This window comes from Caenorhabditis elegans, chromosome X (assembly GCF_000002985.6).
Source record: "Caenorhabditis elegans chromosome X".
Lineage (NCBI taxonomy): Eukaryota > Metazoa > Nematoda > Chromadorea > Rhabditida > Rhabditidae > Caenorhabditis > Caenorhabditis elegans.
Window position 1 is genome coordinate 5,590,866 of NC_003284.9, and position 21,762 is coordinate 5,612,627.

The following is a 21,762-nucleotide window of genomic DNA, read 5'->3' on the forward strand; positions in this document are numbered from 1 at the left end:
CGCATGATATTTTTCACACATATTTTTTTTGAAACGGTTTTGATCCGTGTCCAGTATCCATATTTGATTTTTTTAAAAGAAATTTTAAAAAGTTTGTGTAGACAATTCAATGTTTAGTTTTCCCTTTCAAGCTAGTTTTCACTAACAGGAAGATGCTATAAAACTATGAAACGAAAAACTTCAAGAAAAGGAAATTGAAAAATTGTGATCTACACAAATATTTTTCTAACATTTTCAAATGTGGATGATGAACACCAGACATTCGTGGCAACTGTAGACCAACTATTTTATAAAATGAGCCAGTTTGGCATGTGCTCACAAACTTTTTTATGGAAATTCAGAATATGGAAAACTACTTACTTTCTCTGAAAATAAGATTTTTTTAGTTGGGAAAATAGGACATTTTTGAAAGATTTTTCATTTGATGTTTTAACTTTCGGATTAATTGTGAGCACTTTTTAAATTGTTCCAACTGAAATTAAAAATATTTTTAGACAAGCTAAAGATTTTTCGATATCACTGAGTTTCAATTAAAAAATTTTGAGAACATGCCACACTGGTTCATTTTGTAGAAACTCACTTTGAAACTTATAGATTTGTGTAATAAAATACTCAGTTTAGAATTTATACACTGCTCCGAAAAAAGTCGGTCCAAAAACCTCTGTTATCGGTTTACGATCTTCTAGAAAAAGCGGTGGTATTTCTCAACACTGCGCACAGCTGTTTGGCAGGTGGAGGCATTTCTACTGGCAGAGGACCTCATTCTATAATGTCATCATTTCAAAGTTAGTCATTGTTTTCAAGCTACAATTTCTGGATTTTTGTCATCCTGATATATGATACTAGCTCATGATCAAGGCCAGTCGTAAGAATATAAAAACACAAACGAAGGTCAGATACTGAACATTTATCTGCCAACATTTGCGGGGTTCGTACTTTTCAACCATGTCTTTTGATTTCTCATATCTAAACTGATGATCCTTTCTTATTCTCACAACTGTCTATAAACATGTGTTAGAAAAAGCTTGTTCCTGCCTGTTCCGAGTATCAACGAGCAGCAATACTTGGCTATTAATGTGACCCTACGCACGCAACCCGATTGTATGCGTCTCTTCGAATCGCGCACTCTTCCCGGAGTCGTTACGTCTGCGGCCGTAGTCTGTGACCCCCCGCTTGGCTGTCGGCCAACCCGCCGCGCGCGCATTGCCTCTCGCTTTCTTCCACTCTTTTTAGTTGTACATTCTGCGCACTTTCTTTTTGCCCAGTAAATGCCCATATCACTGTGTGAGGAAAGTTGATTTTCAACAACTATTATCATTTTTAAGGTGTTGTTTATAACTATTACTATGTTTAAATATAATTCAAAACTTTATAGTTTAGCCGTATAGAAGTTGTATTGAATTTTTGGTTTCATTTTTACAACTAGTTTTATTTTTAAATGCAAACACCACAAAAGAAGCATTGTTGCTTTCCTCCGTTGCATCTCAAAACATCTGGTGTAATACATGTATCACATTTTGAAGCGTGAAATGTGCCGCTTCACTGAATTTTGTTATGTAGAGTAGTACATAGAAAGTCAAAAAAAAATCGAAATAACTAGTTCGAATTTTTTCCCATTTAAACACACGATATCCCAACCGATGTTTCTGAAGAATCTTTTTTCTGTTCCCAATCAATACTGATCATCAACACATCGGATACACGTCTCCCTCTGTGAGTTAGTCAGGGAAGCTGAGGCATCCTGTTGAATCTGTTGTGCAGCAGCACTCACACACATACTTTTGTTGTTCACTTATATCTCTATCTCTTGGTTCGTTTTCATTCTTTACACAAAATGCAATGGCAAAAGCTTCCACGCCACCGCCTCCGAGTTCTTCTTACACATATGTCAACCCGTCGCATCCTATACCTTTGGCACATTTGCCTCTTCCTTGAGGATTTCTTCTTTTCTACTGTTTCACAGCCCCCTCGTATAATACCTCCAGTGTTTTTACGATTCTTAGAATATGGAAATTTCTGTGTTTATGCAAAAATTTACTTTGCATATAACAAAATGTAGATATGAAATTCTGACTTTTTGTGCTCTTTTCGATTAACCAACATACCTAACCTATACACACTATATGCTTTCTCCGGCTTTCCCTTGTTTGTACATATTTGTCTTCATATTACTCGCTCGCTTTCTTTTCTTCTTTCCTACCCCCACCTTTTTCCTTACAAACCCATGGTCGTTAAACCATCCTGTGTGCATAGTGGCCAACTTTCAGTGGTTCAATAATAGATGGTGTGTGGCGGAATGGATTCCGACCACAACCATATCAACGGGGATCTCGCCCATGGCTTCGAGAACATGGTGTGCGTCCGTTGTAATGATGGTTTTTCGATGCAAGATCAGATGGTGAACTCTTCCGGGCAAGTATGGCATTCGGAGTGTTTTGTGTAAGTTTTTATAAGTTAGAATTAAGAGAACTCAAAAATTGCAAAAAAATTTTTAGATGTGCTCAATGCTTTGAGCCATTCCCAGACGGCATCTACTTTGAGTATGAAGGACGAAAGTACTGCGAGCATGACTTCCATGTTCTGTTCTCACCATGTTGTGGAAAATGCAGTAAGTATCTTTGAGAAGACACGCAGAGCCATAAATGTTTTATATTCTAGACGAGTTCATCGTTGGACGAGTGATTAAAGCAATGAATGCCAGCTGGCATCCGGGATGTTTCTGTTGTGAGATTTGCAATAAACAGTTGGCCGATGTCGGATTTTTACGGAACGCTGGACGGTAAGTTGGAGAGCGTAAACGAAGCTCGAAAGAATTTCAATTTTCAGAGCTCTCTGTCGCGAATGTAACGAACGGGAAAAGGCAGCAGGTCATGGACGATATGTGTGCCACAAATGCCACGCAATGATTGATGATGGACAACACATCAAATTCCGTGGAGATTCATTCCATCCTTATCACTTTAAGTGCAAACGTTGCAAGTAAGAATTTATCTTGTTTTACAGTATGAGTTGAATTTAAAAAATTTTCAGCAATGAATTAACGACAGCTTCTCGTGAAGTAAACGGAGAGCTCTACTGTCTCAGATGCCACGATACCATGGGTATCCCAATTTGTGGAGCATGTCACAGGCCGATTGAAGAGCGTGTCATCGCGGCACTCGGCAAGCACTGGCACGTGGAGCACTTTGTCTGTTCCGTCTGTGAGAAGCCATTCTTGGGACATCGTCACTACGAGAGAAAGGGACTTCCATATTGCGAACAGCACTTCCACAAGGTACTTGAAATATGAACAAGCAAACATTAATAAGTTTGTTGCAGTTATTCGGAAATCTTTGTTTCAAATGCGGAGATCCATGTTGCGGGGAAGTATTCCAAGCTCTTCAGAAAACGTGGTGTGTCAAATGTTTCTCCTGCAGTTTTTGTGATAAGAAACTTGATCAGAAGTGAGTGCAAAACTATTCATATGAACTTGATGAAAACAAATTAATGTATGCATTGCAGAACGAAATTCTATGAATTCGATATGAAACCAACATGCAAACGATGTTACGATCGGTTCCCCACAGAATTGAAAAAGCGCATCTCAGAAAGCTTAAAGGACCGCGACGTTGAAAATCAAAGAAGATCGATGAGTCCTGGACCAAAATAATAAAAAAGAAAGAAATAAAGGAGTCCCCGTAATTCATCAATTTCCATTAAAGAAGTAATACTTTCCAAATGCCATTGCTCATTTCTCTTTCCCATTGTTTTTAATACCTTGGTGCTAAAAAAAAACATCGTGAAAATTGTTATCAATCCGTTTTGTCTTTTAAATGCCTTATATTTCAAAACTATTTTTCGGTCACACAAAAATGTCATTGTACTCATTTCTAGCTCCATAATTGTCCTTCCCCTTCCCTTTCCCAGCTACTTTTTGATTCAGAAGCCTTCTGAAAACAATCATAACTTTCGACCAAATTTTTTGTGTTCCTATCCGCAAAAACTTTGCATCTTTTCTCGGGTGTCATTATTGCATAACTTGATTTCTGAATTTTTGTACTATTTTTTTGTTCAGAAAAAAAATATTGACTGTATTGAAACAAAATCGTATTGTAATATTGAATCCTTTTTTTCGGCATCAACAATCAATTTGTAATCAGTGATCAACAGGAAGGTGAGTCCATAGCGCCCGGAGAGATATTTTTGGTTCAACTTGAAACGTGTTAAGTGAGAATTATACTTTCCAGTGTCAAAATGTTTGTGAAATTTCTAAAAATACGAATGAGCCAGTAGAAATGATCGTATTGCACTTGAAATTCTCTTGGGAATTTATTTGTTGAAGCTTCAAAATGTGAAAGAAAAATTGGGCTATTCCAACAAAAAACGACTTTCATCGTTTTTTTGCTCAGCAAACTCTGTTTGATCATTTTACATAAAGATGAAATAGAGTCGATGATTTTTTTTTAAATTCAAAATGACAAAAAAAATTCAGTTTCCAAGAAGTTAATTTCGTTAAAAAATAAATTTTCAATTATCGATTATTTGAAGAATTTCCAACAAAATTCTTCTTTTTTATCAATTTTTTTTTTGGTTTTTTTTTGTGGAAAAGTCTAAAATTTTGTAAGATTCTGTTATTACTCAAAAATCACAAAAAAGGACAAAAAACTGACACAACTGTAAAAAACAAACATATCAAAATTAGGTAATTTAGTTACGCGGGTATGGGAAAATAATTCAATACTTTCTATTTTTTTTTGTTGCAAAATTTAACAATTAATTAAAAAATTCAGAAAAATTCAATGATTTTTTAAACTGTTGTGCTTATTATAGTGCAACTTTTTTCCAGTCATTGAGACCAAAGAATCCATAGATGTTATTCCATCTTTTTCCAAATTTTATTTATTGACAAATATCTAATTAGTTTAAAAATCTAAAATCAAACCTCAATTTACGGTAACTTTATTGAAAACTTGAAGCATGAGCAAGTTTAACAAAAATTTCAAATATTGACCCAATAATTACACATATTATGACCCATATGATTAACAAGTTGATCAATTGATAAAACTGATAAATAATGATCTATGTATTCTAAGGCACAATCTTTTCTGGCGGCATACTTTTCTCGCAATCAAAAAACATTTTATGATTTTTAATTAATTCGTGAGCAGAATCCAGCGCATCTTGAATGGAGGGATACATTTGATTTCTTCCAATATTCCCTTCTCCAATCAGGCCAGCATTTCCATATTGTCGTCGGAGTGATGCTGAAATATCCCAGCTAAGGTTATAATTGTTTAAAAATTTTAAACTCACACTTCAGATTTGCAAACAACAGGAGTATACGAATTTGTCGTAATTCTTCATTAATTTGCTTCACCGCAGCAATCCCCATAGAATCCGTATAAATCCAAGTGTGGCAGTCAAGAATGATTGCACTCCACTCAATATCCTCTTGGGAATCGCAACTCGCGCTTCTCTTTTTTGTGGTGGCTGATGTCGAATCGCGAACGTTATCGAGAAACTTCTCAACGTTTGCGAAAATCAGTGGTGCATCAAATCTAATGATTCGGAACGATGTTTCCTTGAAAAATAAGTTTTTGGAAAAAAGTTGTCAGAGGGAAATTAAATTTACCTTTGCCAAGCTATAGTGATTCATTGGTCTAAAATCATTTGGTCGGATTTGCCCAAGAAGTTTAATCGTAGGTCTGAAAAATGTCGAAAAGCTATGTCAATTTTGCGTGTTAAATCTACAAACTCACTGCTGAGATTGTATTGCAATTGTAAAAATTGCCGTGAAAATTCCAGCAGCTACCCCTTGCGCAATATCGGAACTTAGAGTCACAACAGCAGTAATGATCCAAATCCACTGAAATTATTTTGGTTTAAAAATTATTTTGGGTTATTTTAAGTGATTAAAAACCTACGAAGTCATGTTTGGAACACCTCCAAAGTCCTGGTAGTACTGTGCACTTTCTCAACATAGATTCTAGGACAACAATTACAATTGCTGACAGAATACAACTTGGAAGTGATGCTAGATAAGGACCGATTGTTGTAATCACAAGTGCCATGAAGCAAGCACTCGTTATTCCAGATAGTTGGGTTTTAGCTCCACTTCTTTCGTTAACAAGGGTTCTCGAAAATGAGGCTGATGTTGGAAACACCGAGAAAAACGAAGATCCAATATTGATAAAGCCGAGGGCTAGAAGTTCCTGATTGGAATCGATTCGATATCTGTGCTTTGTGGCAAACTCCTGTCCCATTGCCATTGTGACAGCATATGCGACAACAGCTGGAAAAGAGAATGAGGCTGTAACTGATAAATGGCAAGTTTTTAACCAGCTTCGATTTTTCGCACCATAATACAACTTATAGGTTCGGTTTTACGGTGACTTGCTTGGATTTTTTTTTCTGAATTTTTTAGTCAATTATTATTCAATTAGAAATGAGACCCGCCGCATGTCAACTGTTGTAAGTTTTTCCGAAATAGCATCATGTATTTTTGGTACTAACAAGAATTAAAAAAAAATTATCGACAAGCTTTTGTTATTTGAAAATATTCTGCTAACTATCATGGTATTTGAGCTATACGTGTCTGAAGAACTCAAGCAAATTTGTGCACAATAGACAACAAACAGAATATTGGCTGGCACTGTACATATTGGGCTATATTGAACAATTTGATGTAAAATCCCTACTAGTGGCCTTCATCACCTTCAAAGAGAACCTACCAATTGAAAGTGCGTCCTGAAAAATGTACGGCCAGATGTCGATACGGGGAACATCCGGATACGGAAATCCACGGGGAACTGTGTGTAACGTTTTCACACCAAACCTGTGTTCAAAATCAAAGAAATATGAAGCCGAAGTGGCAATGACTATCTGCAAGGTTGAACTATTGAATTCGAAAAATCAAATATAGTATTTAACTAACCGTGATTAGCTCTTTCGGAAATGGTATACTTTGCAATTTTTTGTGATTTTTGAAAAATGGCTCAATGAAAATCCGGGATCCAATTAAGAAAACGAGCGCAGAAGCAGATATGCAGAGTGTAGCAGTGTTCGATTTATGACAGTTTTCGAAAATGTCCAAAATTGACTGAAATCCACAGTTTAAGTATTAAGTCATACTTGGGCAAAACTCATACATGAACAAGACTGAACCAATGTTCGTTTCTTGATGGTACAGAAAAACCACATAATTTCGGAATTTGTGATACTACTCCAAAGAAGCACGCGGAGAATGTTATCCTAAAAAACTTTAGTTAAAAGAATTGATTTTTGAAAGAAAAAACAACGCTGATATTGCAGGAGCACCAAGAAACTTCATGGGTTTGTCACATCGAAATATTGCCATCACAGCCTGAAATTCGTGTTTTCTAAGATTAAGTTAACGGTGCTCTAAATAAATACCTGAATTATTCCAGTTAGAATACACAAGCTTGTCACTATTTCAATTGCTTGAACACTGGTGAATTCTGAGCCCAAAAATTATATAATTTATCAGAAAAAATGCTGATTAACTCACTTTCAGGATTTTCATTTCTGAATTTCAACATCTTTTTAACACATTTATCGACCATCAAACATGTAATTGAGAAAACGCCGATGCTCGAGTGTTTGGCTGATCCAAAAATTGAGTAGAGAAAAGGCGGGAAAAAACTCGCATAAAGACCGTACACAGGAGGAAGACCCGCAAGAATTGAGTATGACATTGCTGGAAAATTTTTACAAAAAATTCAAAAAAAAATGAAAAAGGGGAAAAAGTACCTTGTGGAACATTGTAAACGCCCATCGTAAGTCCTGCGATGAAATCAGATGCGAAATTGTTGATTTGGTACCTGAAATTATAAAATTATAAAGATAGAGTATCATCAGTGGGGATTCAATCTAAATACATAATTACAGTTTAATATGACTACAAAGCACTTCTCAATTTTTTGAGATTTTCATAATTTTCAGAAAACGTTTTGGTGCATTGCCAACTTTTTCAAATATATGGAATTGTTGTGAAGTTTCGAGCGCAAATATCAAAAAAATAGCTTGGGAAAATTGAGTTATTTCTGCTTTTTTCACTTGAAATAAAAATAACTTGAAAGTTTTTTGAGAAGTTATAGTTTTATTATTAGGTTATTTTAAAACTATGGAAACGTTTTTAATCATTTTTAATCACCCCTTACTCCATCTTCATAAATTTCAAAATCCCACACTTACGAGCCAATCCAATCAATAACTGGAACCCTCCTCAAAATTATTTTCCGAATACCATCTTTTGAGAGAAATGTGCAGTAATTGTTTATTTTTTTCTTAACCCAAGTTTCATTGCCTTCTCGATTGAAGCTGTACATTTGATCATATTCTTCCTGAAACTTCCAAATCTTTGAAAATATTCAAACACTTTGCAAACCTGTTTCATTTTTAAGCAGCTGTTAATATTTACCCATCGAAAAGCGCCTGGCTTTTATACAGAAAAAGTAGATCAACTGAAAAAGTTCAAAACTCAACCGGAAAGTTTCAAACGCTCTTGGGAAGTCACTGATAAGCCGCGGTCAAAGATAATATTTTGAACGAGATGGTGGAAAATACTCCCACTGTTTCATCAGAAAATGGCTCAAATCGGGTTAAAAATTGATAAAATACAAGAGCGGCATATGTCCTGTGACCAACCCACGCTATGAACTAGATGTATGGCAAGCCAAGTGGTCATTTTTATGACATATAAAAACAATGTATATTGCCCTTCTTAGTTTTTTTAATCGTTTGTTAAGGTGCGGTCAAAGGCAAAATTTTTCATTGTTTGTTGGAGTACGGTCAGCAGAAATTTTATCAAATAATTTTGCTCTTTTTTAAAAGAATTCCGTTATTATGCAATTTAAATTCCCAAAAATTGTTGTCGCCATAAAACAAGAGTTAAGACGTATTGTTAGTTGCCTTTTAGAATAACATGTTCTAGAAATCTAGATATTGATCACAAAAAACTTTTGTTGTTTTTATTTCACTTTCAAATTAAATTTCTCCGCGGTACACATTTTTATGAACATATGTATTGTAAAATTGATCTACAATTCAATATAACAGTAAAACATTGGGTCTCAAAAGAACAGTAACGGAGCTTAAACTATTTACAGAAAAAGCTGTTCTTACAAACTTTTTTCTTTATTTTAATTTAATATTCATATTATCGTTTAAGAATTTTTCCAAGCAATTCTAACCGCAATATCGACAAAAAACTTATTGGAAAAATTTTTGGCAGAAGTTAGAACCAGGAGTTTCCATGAAAAAGTTGAACGTCACTGCAATTTTTTTCGAACGAGGCTCGAGGCAAAAAGGTTTCTAGGCCATGGCCGAGTCCCCGACAAATTTCAGCGGCCATTTATCTTGCTTTGTTTTCTGCGTGTTTTCTTTCATTTTTCACCGATTTTTTCCGTTTTTTCTTTTTAAAACAAATAAATAAATATTTTTTGCAGATGCTAAAACAATTTCCAAGTGAAAAAATTGTGAATTCAGTCGGCAAGTAGCAGTGAAAGTGGGCAATGTAATATGATGGATTACGGCTATACAAAACCCAAACTTTTTATGAAACATGATATATATGCTTTTAAGATGCTGAAAGTACCTGATTTTCAGAACGAGACAGCTAAAAAAGTTTTTAGATTTTCAAAATTCAACATTTTGTGCCAAAATCTCGACTTTTTTACCAAAAAAGTTGAATTTTGAAAATCTCCAAACTTTTTCAGCGGTCTCGTTATGAAAATCAGGTACTTTTAGCATCTAAACAGCATATGTATCATGTTTGGGGAAAAGTTTGGGTTTTGTATTCCCGTAATCCATCATATTACATTGACCACTTTCACCGCTACTTGCCGGCTGAATTCACAATTTTTTCATCTGGAAATTATTTTAGCATTAACAAAAAATATGTATTTATCAGTTTTAATAAGAAAACACGGGAAAATCGGTGAAAAACACAAGAAAACAAAGCAAGTAGAAAATGTCGTAAAATGCGGTGTATTGTGTGCAAACACCGATTTTTCGCATTTTTTCTCAGCCCTCGTTCGAAAAAAGTTGCAGTGAACGTCTCATTTTAGAGATTATGCATGTTTGAAAAATAAATGGGATAAAAATTGAACTTGTGAGATGTCGACCGCTATATTATTGGTTATTCTAGAAATAGAGGCTAACTTGGTTTTAAGGTCACTCACAAGAAATGTGAGCAAAATACTCCAAACCATAATCTTGAATAAAAACACAATCTTGTATGTAAGTGTCTTGAATAAATATGATTTCCACATTTACAGAACACATAAAGTTATCAATTATAGACTTATAAAAAATTATTAAAAAAAAAACGTTTTTAGAATAATCACAGCGGACTTTGCCCATTATTTAGAACACAACTTTAAATAACTGAAAAAGAATACCCAAAAACATTTAAAGAAGCAAAACAGCAAACGTAGAAATTCGGTCTGCCTCGAAAGGACGGAAGTTATTAAAACATGTATCACGTTTGAGTGGACCGAATACACTTTACCCTTCATATTATGTCATAACTAGTCAGTTTCATATGAAGAAACGAATTGATTGAAATTTTGAAGTTGAAGATAAAGATGGAAGATAGTTTTTTGAATGCTATACCTGTCTGTTGTCATTTCAAATGTGATAGATTTTTTGATATGTGATCATGAGGCATAGGAGATATTGTAATTGATCCTAATGGTACAAAAGGTTTGAACAACGTTTTCGTACTGGAAAAGAGCTAAAAAATGATAATTGTGTAGTTTTTGCTACTACTTACAAAATTTTGCAATACTTCAAAAGTTTATGCTAATAGTAAGAAATGGTGATTTCTGAGCCGAGAAAGTAAAAAAGTAAGCAATGTCGGATAAAACAGAAATTTTGAAAATAAACCAAGTGGTAACATTTTCCAGGCCATTGAATTAAAATAAATTTTTTTAATTTGAGTTAGGTGAGAAATACTGTACAAAAAATACAATCGGCTTGAACAAAAACAATTGTTTCAAATTTACAGCTTGATCCAGAAGTGCTGTAAAATGTGAAAAACTTTGCTAAAAATCTGATTATATTTTGTTTTGCGAAATTGTGAATACTTTATGAAAGTATTAAACGAAAAAAATACACAAATCTTCAATATTACGCAACTAGACTGTTGTGAAAGCAAAAAGTGCACAAAGCTCAATAGAAAAAAGTTTTGGAAGAGTCATGCAAGTAACTCGTTTGTTGCAAAAACGCACAGAATACTTATTAGCGGACAGAGGGAAAAAATTAAATTTCAAAGAAACACTTATCTTGATCTTTTGGTACTCTTGGTAAATGTTTCGGTAATCTGCACTTTTTTGAGTTGCCAAGTTTTTAGCAATTGAGAAAACAATTTCTTTACAGTTAAAGGTGGAGTAGCGTCGGTGGGGAAAATGACCCAAAATTAAAGTAAAACTTTCCAAAAAAATGTGGAAAATTTGATATAACATATTGTATCAAAAAATAGGAATTACTCAGTTTTTGCCACTTTTTAGAAGTCGTCGATCGAAAAAAAACTGTTTCATTTGAATTTTATAGTTTATATGTATATGTTTCAACTGTTGATATTAAGAAACCATGAGATCATGAGAATGCCTACCGTTTTGGCGCGGAAATATCTCGTAGCGAAGGCACCTAAATCTCTCCTCGCCGCATGTTCTCTCTGCTGCCGCCATTTTCGCGCCAGAAAGTAGGCATTCTCATGAACTCATGGTTTCTTAATATTCAAACATTGTAAATTCGCGAACATACTATAGTTTTCTCAAGAAATGGAAAAAAAAAACTTATTAATATCCACGTTTTGACTGACAATAAAAATTTTTACAAGAAAATGTTTTGATAACTTTTACTATAATATTTGATTATTTTGGCACCATAGAAGTAGCTTTGAAATCGTATTAAAAAACATTTAAAAAAACAAAAAAATATATTAAATTTTTGCATAGCTGATACACAAAAATAAACATTCCACAAAACAAATTTGCAAATATAAGTTTTCACGCCGTCAATTGCCGATTTTGCCGAACATAAAAAGTTTTCAGCAGATGGCAACAAAAACAAATGAAAACAGAATACTTTCTGGAGTGTTTTGCGACGAAATCTCAACATCAAAAGTCATTTAGACACTAGATTGTTTTTGGGTGATAACATACATTGAACGAATAGTTATCAGAATACAATAGTGTTTAAACATTCATTTTTGATGATGAACAAAATGAGAGTTTGCTTGTAAAAAGTTGTTCCTAGACACTGACATCTTTAGAATCTTTCGATATCGTTTTCTTCCGAAAAAATATCACAGTTCGGATCGGAAACGTTCTGCGTGGAAAGAAGTAATCCAATAATCCTGTCGTCATTATGTCATGTTTTGTTTATTTTCCGTGTCAATCATTTTTTTTTTGGTTTCACTCTGCTGCGTCGCAAAATCCAAATTCCAACGGATCCATTGTGTTTCTCTATTAGTACCATTATTTCTCATACTGAAAATGAAAATAGAGAGAAACTTGAGAAATTGAGAAACGACGTTGATTTTATGTAATACCGGTTGTGATGGCGCCGCCGTTGTCACTTGTGCCTGGCGGCCGATTCGCCATAAACACTATATCCTCCGCCGGTCATTATCATTGTCATTTATCGATTTCCATTTTCAATTCATCTCTTCACTGTCTCTAACTGTCTGTGGCCGGGGTCCCCCCGACCATGCGCATAGTAAATGTGTGTGTGTACGAGTGAGTGCCGGTTTTTTTCCGATCCTTCCTCTTTTTTCAATCATCTCCCTTATCGAGGCGCGATAACGTGTTGTTCAACGGTTTTTTCTCGCCTTGATTTACAACGTTTTTTTCACAAACTTTTATTGCCTTCTGCTATCAATGTGTGCCGTTAATGTGTCTGTTCGTTTTTGCAGATGTTACAATGAAGGAAAGAGTTGAATTAAACAATAATGGAAGATCCATCGAATCGCACTGCAAATTGTTTCAAAACAAGAAGGTAAACATGTATCACATTTGAATTTTTCTCAATAGTATCGTGTTCGCGTTTCATAAAATGTTTTATTAACATAAGAGCTATAAAAGAGAATATATGGTATTGACGCGCAGTGCCGCTTATCTGCATTTGGGCGTGAAATCAAAGGTTTGGTGCTTACACCACATGATACGTGCATGCGCCCGACTCTTTTTGGGTTTAGCGCTGCACTGTAAAGAAGCGCGGAATGCGGTCCCTGAAACACTGTGAAATTGTTAGTGCTGTGTAGAATTTTCAATTCAATTGATTCGCTTTAGATGATAATGTGTTAGTTACAATTCGCATTTACATCTATAATTCGATCAATCATCCCCAATCCCATTGAACAGATTGTTTTGGAATGTAAAATAACGGCTTTTATTTTCAGTGGGAGCCCCGATATATTATTTGCAAGTTACAATGCGATTTGGAAGACCCTCTACTCACGGTCTACAAAACGTGTAAAGACCGGCAGAAGAACAAAGCCAAGCAGTCATTCCTTCTTCGGAACTACATCGGGTTTGAGAAAAGTGAATCGGAATTTGAAATGACTACACGCCAAATGTTTCTTTTCAGGTTTCCCGCTGAAGAATAAAAATCAAACGTTAACGGTTATAACGAAAGACCATAATGTTGTATTGGCATTTCAACTACCTGAAACACTATTGCAATGGGAGACGTGGTTCAAGAATGTGGGTGGTCAAAGTAAGTTTAATTATGATTTATCGAAATGTGAGATTCGCTTGATAGGCACGACACATTACATGCAGCTGCTAAAGTTTCCGAATCAACAGGATAATGTATCGTTCATCAATAAAGAAGTCAGGTGTCATCTTCATGTGAGATTCTAATGTGAAAACAATTCATAACCAGTATATTTTTTAGGACTCTCGCCTTGCAATTGTCCATGGATATCCTGCAGAAACATTATTGTACTGTGAAGTTGCAGGTGCAAGCATCACAACAGATCACATGAATCATCGCGTCACGATAACCCCGAATGATGGGTCCAGTGAATTTCTTTTCTGTTGTCCATCAATCGAAATGTTCTCACGACTGCTCAAAAAGGCAAATGAAGACGACGGTTCATTAAATCTATATTTGAACAAAAAACACGCAGAAGGAGTATGGCTTCAGAATGTGAGTATAGACGTGTTTTTATTATTAATTTTATCTATGATATCGTAAAAAATAAAATGAAAAATTTATTACGCGACAGATTGGAAACCGTACACGAAAGCATCAAGATTCGATCTCAGGACTGTCTGGCACCTTTAGCGGTTGGTTTAACCCAATGAAACCAACGACGCCATCAATCAATCAAAGCGAGATTTTTTCGTCGCGGTGAGAAAATATTATCCTTATGTGTTGGATATCTTCTTAGTTTAACTCTCTCTCTTAGTTCCTTAATCATATATTCTTATCAGTGCGGCTATCAACACCCTGGGTATTCGGAATCCGGGATCGAAGACGCCAGTCGGAAGTTTGAAATTTCTAAACGGATTGCTGCCCGACTTGATATTGTCGTCGCCGCCAGTGATAACCGCCGCTGAAACGCCGGTAGTTTACCCATCACAACAAATCACATCAACTTCAGAATCACCAGTGCTTTCAACAACAGACAACTCTCCTTATTTGGGTTGAGTTATTTTTAATTTTAACAAAAAAATCGATAACAATCTCTCTTGAGTCTCTTGTTGTGACCATCCTAGTCACAAATTTCATGATAAGACATAATTTTGAAAAAAAGTTCAAAAGTTAACATTTTACACTAGAAGCACAATACATTTCGATTAGAACACCTTAAAACACAGAAAAGAGATTATAAAAATAGATCATAATGAAAAAATAAAAATAAAAAGTGCAAAATCTTAACTAATATTTTAAAAATAATTTTTTCCAATTCACCAAACTCTTAAAAAAAGAGCTTGATCGAAGCTAGAAATGGTTTAGTAAACTCGAAAAAAAAAAGGATAATACTCTTCTTCCAAAAATATTTTCAACCATTTTTTACATAATTTATTTTTAAAAAAAGTTGTTTCGTCTTAAAATTCTTGATAAATAATAAAGTTATCATTTTTAGGATCAGAAGCAAAACAACGAAGTACAAGTTTGCCCGAATATGTCAACGTCTCGCATGTCATACGACCGACGCCACCATTACCCGAAGAACCTAGTCGAACCAGTGAGAAAACACTTGTGATTCACTGTTTTTCTTTTCAAATCTCTCTATTCAGATCATCACGAAGTCATACATCGCAAGGCTTCAACCATGACCACACCTGCTCGTGAGTCACCGCGGTTTTCAAATTGTGGAGAGCATAAAGATTTCATGCCAAATCGAATTCCCTCGTAAGATTCAAAAATCATAGAATACTTATTGTAAAGTGTTGCAAAAACGTGCAAGCGTATTATTTCAGAAAGGGAAGGTCAATGATGGATTTCTCAACATTACCATATGAAGATTCAGGCAGTCGATATGAAAGTTGGCGGAGAGCAAAAAAGTTCATTTCTGCATTCAGTCAAAAGTCTCACCAAGATTTGTATAAAAGTGCTCCAAAGATTGGTAAACGGAAAGCTTCAAGTACAAGTGCATTGACATATCGAACGCATGAAGTATGTCAATTTTTAAAATTTAAAATTTATTAAAAATTAAACTTTTCAGTCGAAACATAGCTTTGCCCTGTCCACTTCAAGTAGCAGTGAAGTTGATGAGCTTCCGCCGCCAGCGCTCAATGTAGCTGTGACAAATCCAGCACCACCGTTAATACCCAGAAAAGACAAGGTTTTTGAACAAGTAGCTGTTTCCGATTTAATAAACGTAGTTTTGCAGTCCAATGAACCTGAGATCATTCCAGCCGGTTTGGTACGTCTACGCGAAGAGGGTTCTTTGAAAATGAGAGGAGGTGTAAATATTGCGTTGGCTCGAAGATTAGCTGCCGGGATCAATGGATCATTTACGGTAAGTTTTTTTTTGTTCTCAATCTAGTTACTCGTTATCATGCAAAATTCTAGAAATATGACGGCGATCGAGGTACCCACGTGTACCCTCAAACTCCTGAAGAGAAGGAACGAAAAATTGAAGAATTCATCGAGGAAAGACGACGCACGGCATCTACCAGGAAAGTGGAATCTCCGGATTTTTCAAACGACGGTAGTGTAACAAAATGCCATGACATAATATCTGAATGTTAATTTTAGTTTTGGGAAAAGTAGTTTCAAACGAAACCGAAAAGTTTCGACTTATGGAGCGTCGAGCATCATCTGTGTCATTTAATAAAGCAAACGCTGTACAAATTTCACTTTTGAATGAGAACCAAAAAAAAGCGGCCGCTTTGATCACAAATCATAATCGGGAAAATTCGCAGTCAGAAAGGTGAGTAATTTGTTATACATAAAGATTTTTTTAAAGCAAAAATACTCTGGTTTTGGAATTAAAATGATACGACTTCAGAATTCCATCTTATTTAGTCTGAAAATTACCATAACTTTATTTCTGTAAGCGACACCGACTCTATGAATATAGGCATACTTAAAAAAATTATTTTTTTAATAAAACATTTAGGGCCCGGGAATTACCGAGAACATAAACGTGTGAACACATCTAAGGTGTCTGATTTATTTTTTTGCAAAATATTCACCAATGTTATTAAATGTCGAAGTACAGTTTGATTTGAAAATTCCTGAAAATATGTGACAATGTGCAATTTCAGCGATTTCGTAATTTCCAGCACTGACTGAAATAGTCGATTACCAGAAGGTGGAGGGGACTGGTATAGGCGTGTTTAGGCGTTCTGTAGTAGCATTATACATATTTAGTGGTACTTTAGGAATACTATTGGTATACTAAAGTTTAGGAAGATTAGTAGTTTTCTAGAACATGATTTAAATTTCTAGAATCTTCGAAAGGTATGAAATAGCGATTTTTAAAATTTCTAGAAATATTCAGAAATTTTCCTAATTTTCTAAACTGAAACAAACTCTGGAATGTTTCCTAAATTTCGAAAAATTTGCAGAATTGAAAACATACAATTAGTTAGAGTTAACAACTGTTGTGAACGAAGCAATAATTCTTCAAATTTCTCAAAATATTTTAACAATTTTCAGCATGGCATCTTCATCAGAATCCCTCTCATCAGATGCTCGTTCGAAAATTTCCATAAAAAAACGAAGCAACTCCCCTCCGCGAACCGTCGCCCCGTGCATTCTACCAAAGCAGCCGAGCCAACGAACACTGACCGTCTGTTTTTTATTTTCATTTTACTCAATTCTTCTTTTTAATTGAGCATTGTGTTGATTTGCTTCCAAATGTGCAATTGCATTAGGCAATTGCATAGAACCCTTCGGAGTGAGAGAGAATTTGTTCCGGTCTCTGAACGTTGTGGTTTCAGTTACATTAGAATGCAGTAATGACTCATTGCAGCTCCAACAACAATCGTCTTCGTCAATTGATTCACTCAATTCAACACAAACAACGCGGACCACGTCATCTGTTCGATTGCCGACACGGATTCTTGTTAATCAATCTTCAACAAGTCCTGATTCACCTGATTGACTTTAGACCCCCCATAATTCAATATTTTTTTCAGGTAGTGAAGGAAGTTCCGGGAAATCACAGCACTATTTCGAGAGCAAAGTGAGTTCTTTCTCTCTTCCATATTTTCTTCATTTTCTTCATTTTCTTCCTACTTGCCTAATTAATCTACCAGCTCATCCCGAGTTTATTCTGTCAGTTTCCCAGCACTTCCTCCTCAATTTTTGATCATTTCGAAATCCATATATACGTGTATATTTAGGTTGGTCCGAAAACGAGCAGCACAAGCCACCCGTCGGATTCTTCTCACTACATTCTAGGCAGACAGGATTCACGACGAATGTCCGAGGTTTTACCATAATAATACTGGGGGAGAGTAAACAACAATTATTTTGTGGTCATTTAGGGTCAAGGAAGTAATTCCTCAGATGCGATGGCCCAGGCACGGAAGGGATATTTTCGGAAAAATAATAAGACGCGGAGGAGCAACCGACATCTGGACGACACGTCGCCGTAGCTCCTTTTGAGTGACGTTAAAATTCAAACTAAAATTAAAATTTTAAAATTAGATCCTGTGTCAATATTAATTTAGGACTCGAACCTGTTTAGTGAAAAAAAAAATCAAATTTTGAGCCTTCCCATTTTTTAATACGGGTAAATATTTTTCTATTTGACACTATAATTGATCGGTTACAAATAAATAACTTTATTATTATTTTTATTATAAATAAAATATTGTTGTGATTAATTATTATTATTTCATACAAGTTTAACAGTAAAGCTTTTTTGTATTTTGATTATGTTTTAAAAAGAGAAGAACATGGCATGAATCAAAATGGATAAAGGAGGGCGCGACCCGTTTCGAATTGCTCAAATTGCAAACTAGTTTTCATTTGTAGAACTCCATGAGTGGATGAATGAATCGCTCAAATTTGTGCAGCTGTTTGCAAAGACCCCGTTTGAATTCACGATTGAATACTGTGTAGATCACCGGGTTGATACCAGAGTTACCTGCAACAAGGAGTAAAAGAAACTAAATATTGATTTTAGTACTTACAGTAACCCAACCAGAAAAAGAATTTGAAAACCAATGGTGGAGCTTCATGTCCAAAAGCACCAATGACGTAGATTAACTGAAATTTTTAAAATTTTTGAAATTTGCCCATCGAACTTTTAAGACTTCAAGAACTTACAAAGAATGGCAGCCAGCTAAGAATAAACGCTGACAAAATAATTCCAAGCAACAAAGTAGCCTGTCGTTCTTTTGCCTTCAGCTTCCTTTTTCGCTTCTCACAAAACTTCTTCTCTTCCAGTTTTCTAGTCAAATCAGATGCAGGTGGGCTGTTATGATTTGTGTCAAGAGCAATCTAAAAATCATAAATATTTAATTAAACAATTTTACACGTTGGAAATACTCACACTCACCTTGACTCCTTGTCTTGGCAATTCTTCGGATATTTTTCGAAGCTGCCAACATACTTTGTTAATCATATCTCGGTTGGTAACGACTTTTTCTTTTTCATCTTCAATTGGGTCGGAGTTCTCTTCAAGTTCGTACTCCATATTGTAACGTTCTGAAAATATTGGTTTGAGTTTCCAAAACTTTGACATTTCTAGATTTCAATTACCATTAGTACTGCTTCGAATTGTCAACATATTCAATGTATGATCTCTCCTCTCTGTTTCCTTCAGTCGCTGCCTACTATGACGGATGGTTATACTGTAGATTTTGGCATAAACGATGATGAGAATGACAACGGGAATGTAGAAAGACCCCAGGGACGAGTAGAGCACATATCCTGCAAAAGTTCCTTGTGTCAATTCTTTGGCCTTTTTGCCTTTGAATAAGATGCATACCGAGATCAGTGCTAACGGAGCACTCTCCTTCTGCCCTTTCCGGTCGCCATCCGAAAATTGGTGGGAGGCAAATGAGAAGAGAAACAATCCAAGACACTCCTGAAATAGAATCGAATTCTATGAAATGAAAAATAAAGGTTTAAAAATAGAAATTTCTATATATCTGCATCAAGAATCGCTACTCACCAATATAAATAAACATTCGGAGAGGAGTCCTAGTTGCTGGATATGTGAGTGGCGAAGTTACCGAGAAGTACCTATCCAAGGAAATTGCACAAATGTGCAAGATGGAAGCGGTAACAAAAAGAACATCTAACGCCAACCAAATCTCACAAAGAATGTTACCTGCAAATTTCCACATTCGAAATTTTTTTCCCTCGATAACTTTCAAATTACCCATGGTCCATTCACCAACTATTTCGTAAGTCAGAGTTAGTGGCATGACCAGCAGTCCGACTAGCATATCCGCAACGGCGAGACTCACGATTAGCCAGTTCTGTCGCTGCATTCGTAACTTCCGATCCCGGTAAACTGTGACCACCACAAGCAGATTTCCAAATATTATAAGCTGCAAAGTTCAAGCTCAAACATGTACCTACTGACGTCACATATGTTTTTGAGTTCAGTTCTGGTTGCCTAACTACATTCAAAAATTAATAAGCGGAAAATGCAATGCAAAAAAGGAAAAAGTAGAAATTCGAAATTGAAAAATTGAATTCAAAACAATAAAACCCTAATAGAAAATCTTGCGCCTCTCAGCTATGACTAAGATAATTTTAATTGGCATCTTAGCCGACCAAGAAACTGACACCACTCTTTTTTCCTACGATAATTCAATTACTTACTAGCATGACTGTGAGCATTGAGGATATTGTGAGCACCGCTTCTCCCAGATTCAGACAAGCGACTTTTGTGTCGCTTTCACTGCAGTTAAGGTTCCACATTATGTGATGTTATTTGTTCATGGACGGTCTGAAAATGTGAAGTGTTGGTAGAAGAGAAAGAAAACTAAATGCAAAAATTTCCGAAAGATGAAGGCAAGGTGATAGAAACGGATGAGCTAGTCTTTTGGGATTTCAGTTGAAAGATTGAAGCAAAGTTAGAAAACCAAAGTATTAGAGAAATTCAAGGCGAGAAAAGAAAAATAACAAAACAAAAAGGAACAATTATAAAAACATATATCAAGAATAGAGCATGAAAACATAAAATTTTCGTTTCATCGTTTTCACACCCCACCCACGTCTCAAACCATTTTTAAGACACCTACAAATAATTGTCACAGCAAAAAAACAATAAAAAATGATAAAAACCACGTGTTCAATAGAACAATGCAACTGAGAACGGGTGACACAGGTAATTGATCATGTTTCTCATTAAAGGAAATTGGTAGGAAATTGCACCAGAGACTGTACAACAAAAAGTTGTCAAAGAAACTAAAGAAAAGTAATCATGAGAATAGTAGAGACGGATAATGTGTGAAAAACGAACGACTGACTCAGAAAACGTCAGAAGCTTAGCTTATCCAGAGATTACACATTTTCCTCCCTTAAGAAACGGACCCACTATTCTTTGGAGACTTTATGCAAGGCTTCTCGTTAAAAAATCTGACGAAACCAATGAGTTATGAACTCTAAGAATTTTTAATTGAAATGATATTCGACTCTGTTTTTCCGTTTTTTTTTCAGTGAATTCTAAATTTTGAACACTTCCAAAAAGCAAGCAGACATGAAAATTCTTTCCCTCTCACTAAACAGATGTAAAAAAAGTTTGATTTCAAAGTTATATGGTGAATGAGGGAAAAAGGAAAAAAATAAATAAAAACGTTTCACTATTACATAGTATTCAACCAGCTGGCTATAACTTTTGCAAACTATTGGAGGTCAAAAAAACAAGAATCTGAATCAAAAAATATATAAAAATTTGATCAGTTCTTCGTCTCCGGACAGGTTTCTGAACTCTGGCACACAACTAAATGAATAGCAAGGGCGTGCAAATATCCGGCGCACAAAATCTTGCGCTTCAAAATTAAAGAACTCGTCTCTGATTCCTGAACATTGACATTGCTATCTAACAGACATCTTAGCTTTCCCACCAGGGATATTTTCAGGGAACATCTGTGCGTTTTCCAGTACCCCCGCTTAGCCTTTCTTGAAATGTCAGAGTGCAATCACTGAAATTTTCAGACTGTACTTTTTAAATGAGTTCATGTTAGGTTTCAGATGGAAAACAAAAACGCATAATGGGGGTAAATCGTTGTTTTTTCTTGTTTTGAATTTTTGAAAAATTCGGAAAATTCGAAAAAAGAAGGATTTTTAAAATAACATAATTTTCAAAGATCAAAATAACAAATA

The 21,762-nt window shown here is 35.2% G+C and overlaps 4 protein-coding genes and 3 non-coding genes across 8 annotated transcripts; 4 read left to right on the top strand and 3 right to left on the bottom strand.

The window, feature by feature from the left end:
• The first annotated feature begins 2,267 nt into the window (after nucleotides 1–2,267).
• Nucleotides 2,268–4,100, top strand: unc-97 (LIM domain-containing protein unc-97). Its single transcript, NM_076542.8, has 7 exons — nucleotides 2,268–2,439; nucleotides 2,496–2,608; nucleotides 2,659–2,779; nucleotides 2,827–2,979; nucleotides 3,031–3,274; nucleotides 3,319–3,443; nucleotides 3,502–4,100. Exons 1-7 carry the CDS (start codon nucleotides 2,297–2,299, stop codon nucleotides 3,647–3,649), a joined length of 1,047 nt encoding a protein of 348 aa, NP_508943.3. The 5' UTR covers nucleotides 2,268–2,296; the 3' UTR covers nucleotides 3,650–4,100.
• Nucleotides 4,101–4,921: 821 nt separating this feature from the next.
• On the bottom strand, nucleotides 4,922–8,465 carry sulp-2 (STAS domain-containing protein). Its single transcript, NM_076543.7, has 14 exons — nucleotides 8,390–8,465; nucleotides 8,197–8,345; nucleotides 7,753–7,823; nucleotides 7,511–7,699; nucleotides 7,396–7,460; nucleotides 7,281–7,345; nucleotides 7,131–7,233; nucleotides 6,917–7,081; nucleotides 6,714–6,864; nucleotides 5,907–6,274; nucleotides 5,742–5,848; nucleotides 5,615–5,687; nucleotides 5,296–5,563; nucleotides 4,922–5,246 (listed from the first exon to the last, which is right to left on the bottom strand). Exons 1-14 carry the CDS (start codon nucleotides 8,396–8,398, stop codon nucleotides 5,071–5,073), a joined length of 1,959 nt encoding a protein of 652 aa, NP_508944.1. The 5' UTR covers nucleotides 8,399–8,465; the 3' UTR covers nucleotides 4,922–5,070.
• A 4,124-nt stretch (nucleotides 8,466–12,589) lies between these two features.
• Nucleotides 12,590–12,711, top strand: F14D12.11. The gene has a single exon (NR_071084.1). It is a non-coding gene; the product is annotated as an Unclassified non-coding RNA F14D12.11 (non-coding RNA).
• Nucleotides 12,712–12,930: 219 nt separating this feature from the next.
• soc-3 (PH domain-containing protein) lies at nucleotides 12,931–18,268 on the top strand (the record flags this gene model as incomplete). Its single annotated transcript, NM_076544.5, has 19 exons — nucleotides 12,931–13,005; nucleotides 13,409–13,550; nucleotides 13,597–13,725; nucleotides 13,771–13,859; nucleotides 13,906–14,160; nucleotides 14,240–14,364; nucleotides 14,448–14,659; nucleotides 15,104–15,205; nucleotides 15,258–15,372; nucleotides 15,441–15,636; nucleotides 15,686–15,805; nucleotides 15,854–15,982; nucleotides 16,036–16,174; nucleotides 16,222–16,396; nucleotides 17,128–17,260; nucleotides 17,444–17,555; nucleotides 17,610–17,656; nucleotides 17,817–17,903; nucleotides 17,961–18,268. 19 exons carry the CDS (start codon nucleotides 12,931–12,933, stop codon nucleotides 18,069–18,071), a joined length of 2,493 nt encoding a protein of 830 aa, NP_508945.3. The 3' UTR covers nucleotides 18,072–18,268.
• F14D12.10 lies at nucleotides 13,103–13,285 on the top strand. Its single transcript, NR_071085.1, has one exon. It is a non-coding gene; the product is annotated as an Unclassified non-coding RNA F14D12.10 (non-coding RNA).
• Nucleotides 13,124–13,241, bottom strand: F14D12.12. Its single transcript, NR_071086.1, has one exon. It is a non-coding gene; the product is annotated as an Unclassified non-coding RNA F14D12.12 (non-coding RNA).
• octr-1 (G-protein coupled receptors family 1 profile domain-containing protein) lies at nucleotides 18,245–20,390 on the bottom strand. Of its 2 annotated transcripts, none has more exons than NM_001029397.4 (9): nucleotides 20,257–20,390; nucleotides 19,808–19,979; nucleotides 19,598–19,756; nucleotides 19,412–19,510; nucleotides 19,183–19,353; nucleotides 18,980–19,128; nucleotides 18,748–18,921; nucleotides 18,612–18,687; nucleotides 18,245–18,565 (listed from the first exon to the last, which is right to left on the bottom strand). In NM_001029397.4, exons 1-9 carry the CDS (start codon nucleotides 20,353–20,355, stop codon nucleotides 18,444–18,446), a joined length of 1,221 nt encoding a protein of 406 aa, NP_001024568.1. In that variant the 5' UTR covers nucleotides 20,356–20,390; the 3' UTR covers nucleotides 18,245–18,443. The 2 variants fall into 2 exon arrangements, with proteins under 2 accessions (NP_001024568.1, NP_001024569.1); NM_001029398.4 differs by having other exon boundaries at nucleotides 18,974–19,128; nucleotides 20,257–20,389.
• Between the last annotated feature and the right edge of the window lie 1,372 nt (nucleotides 20,391–21,762).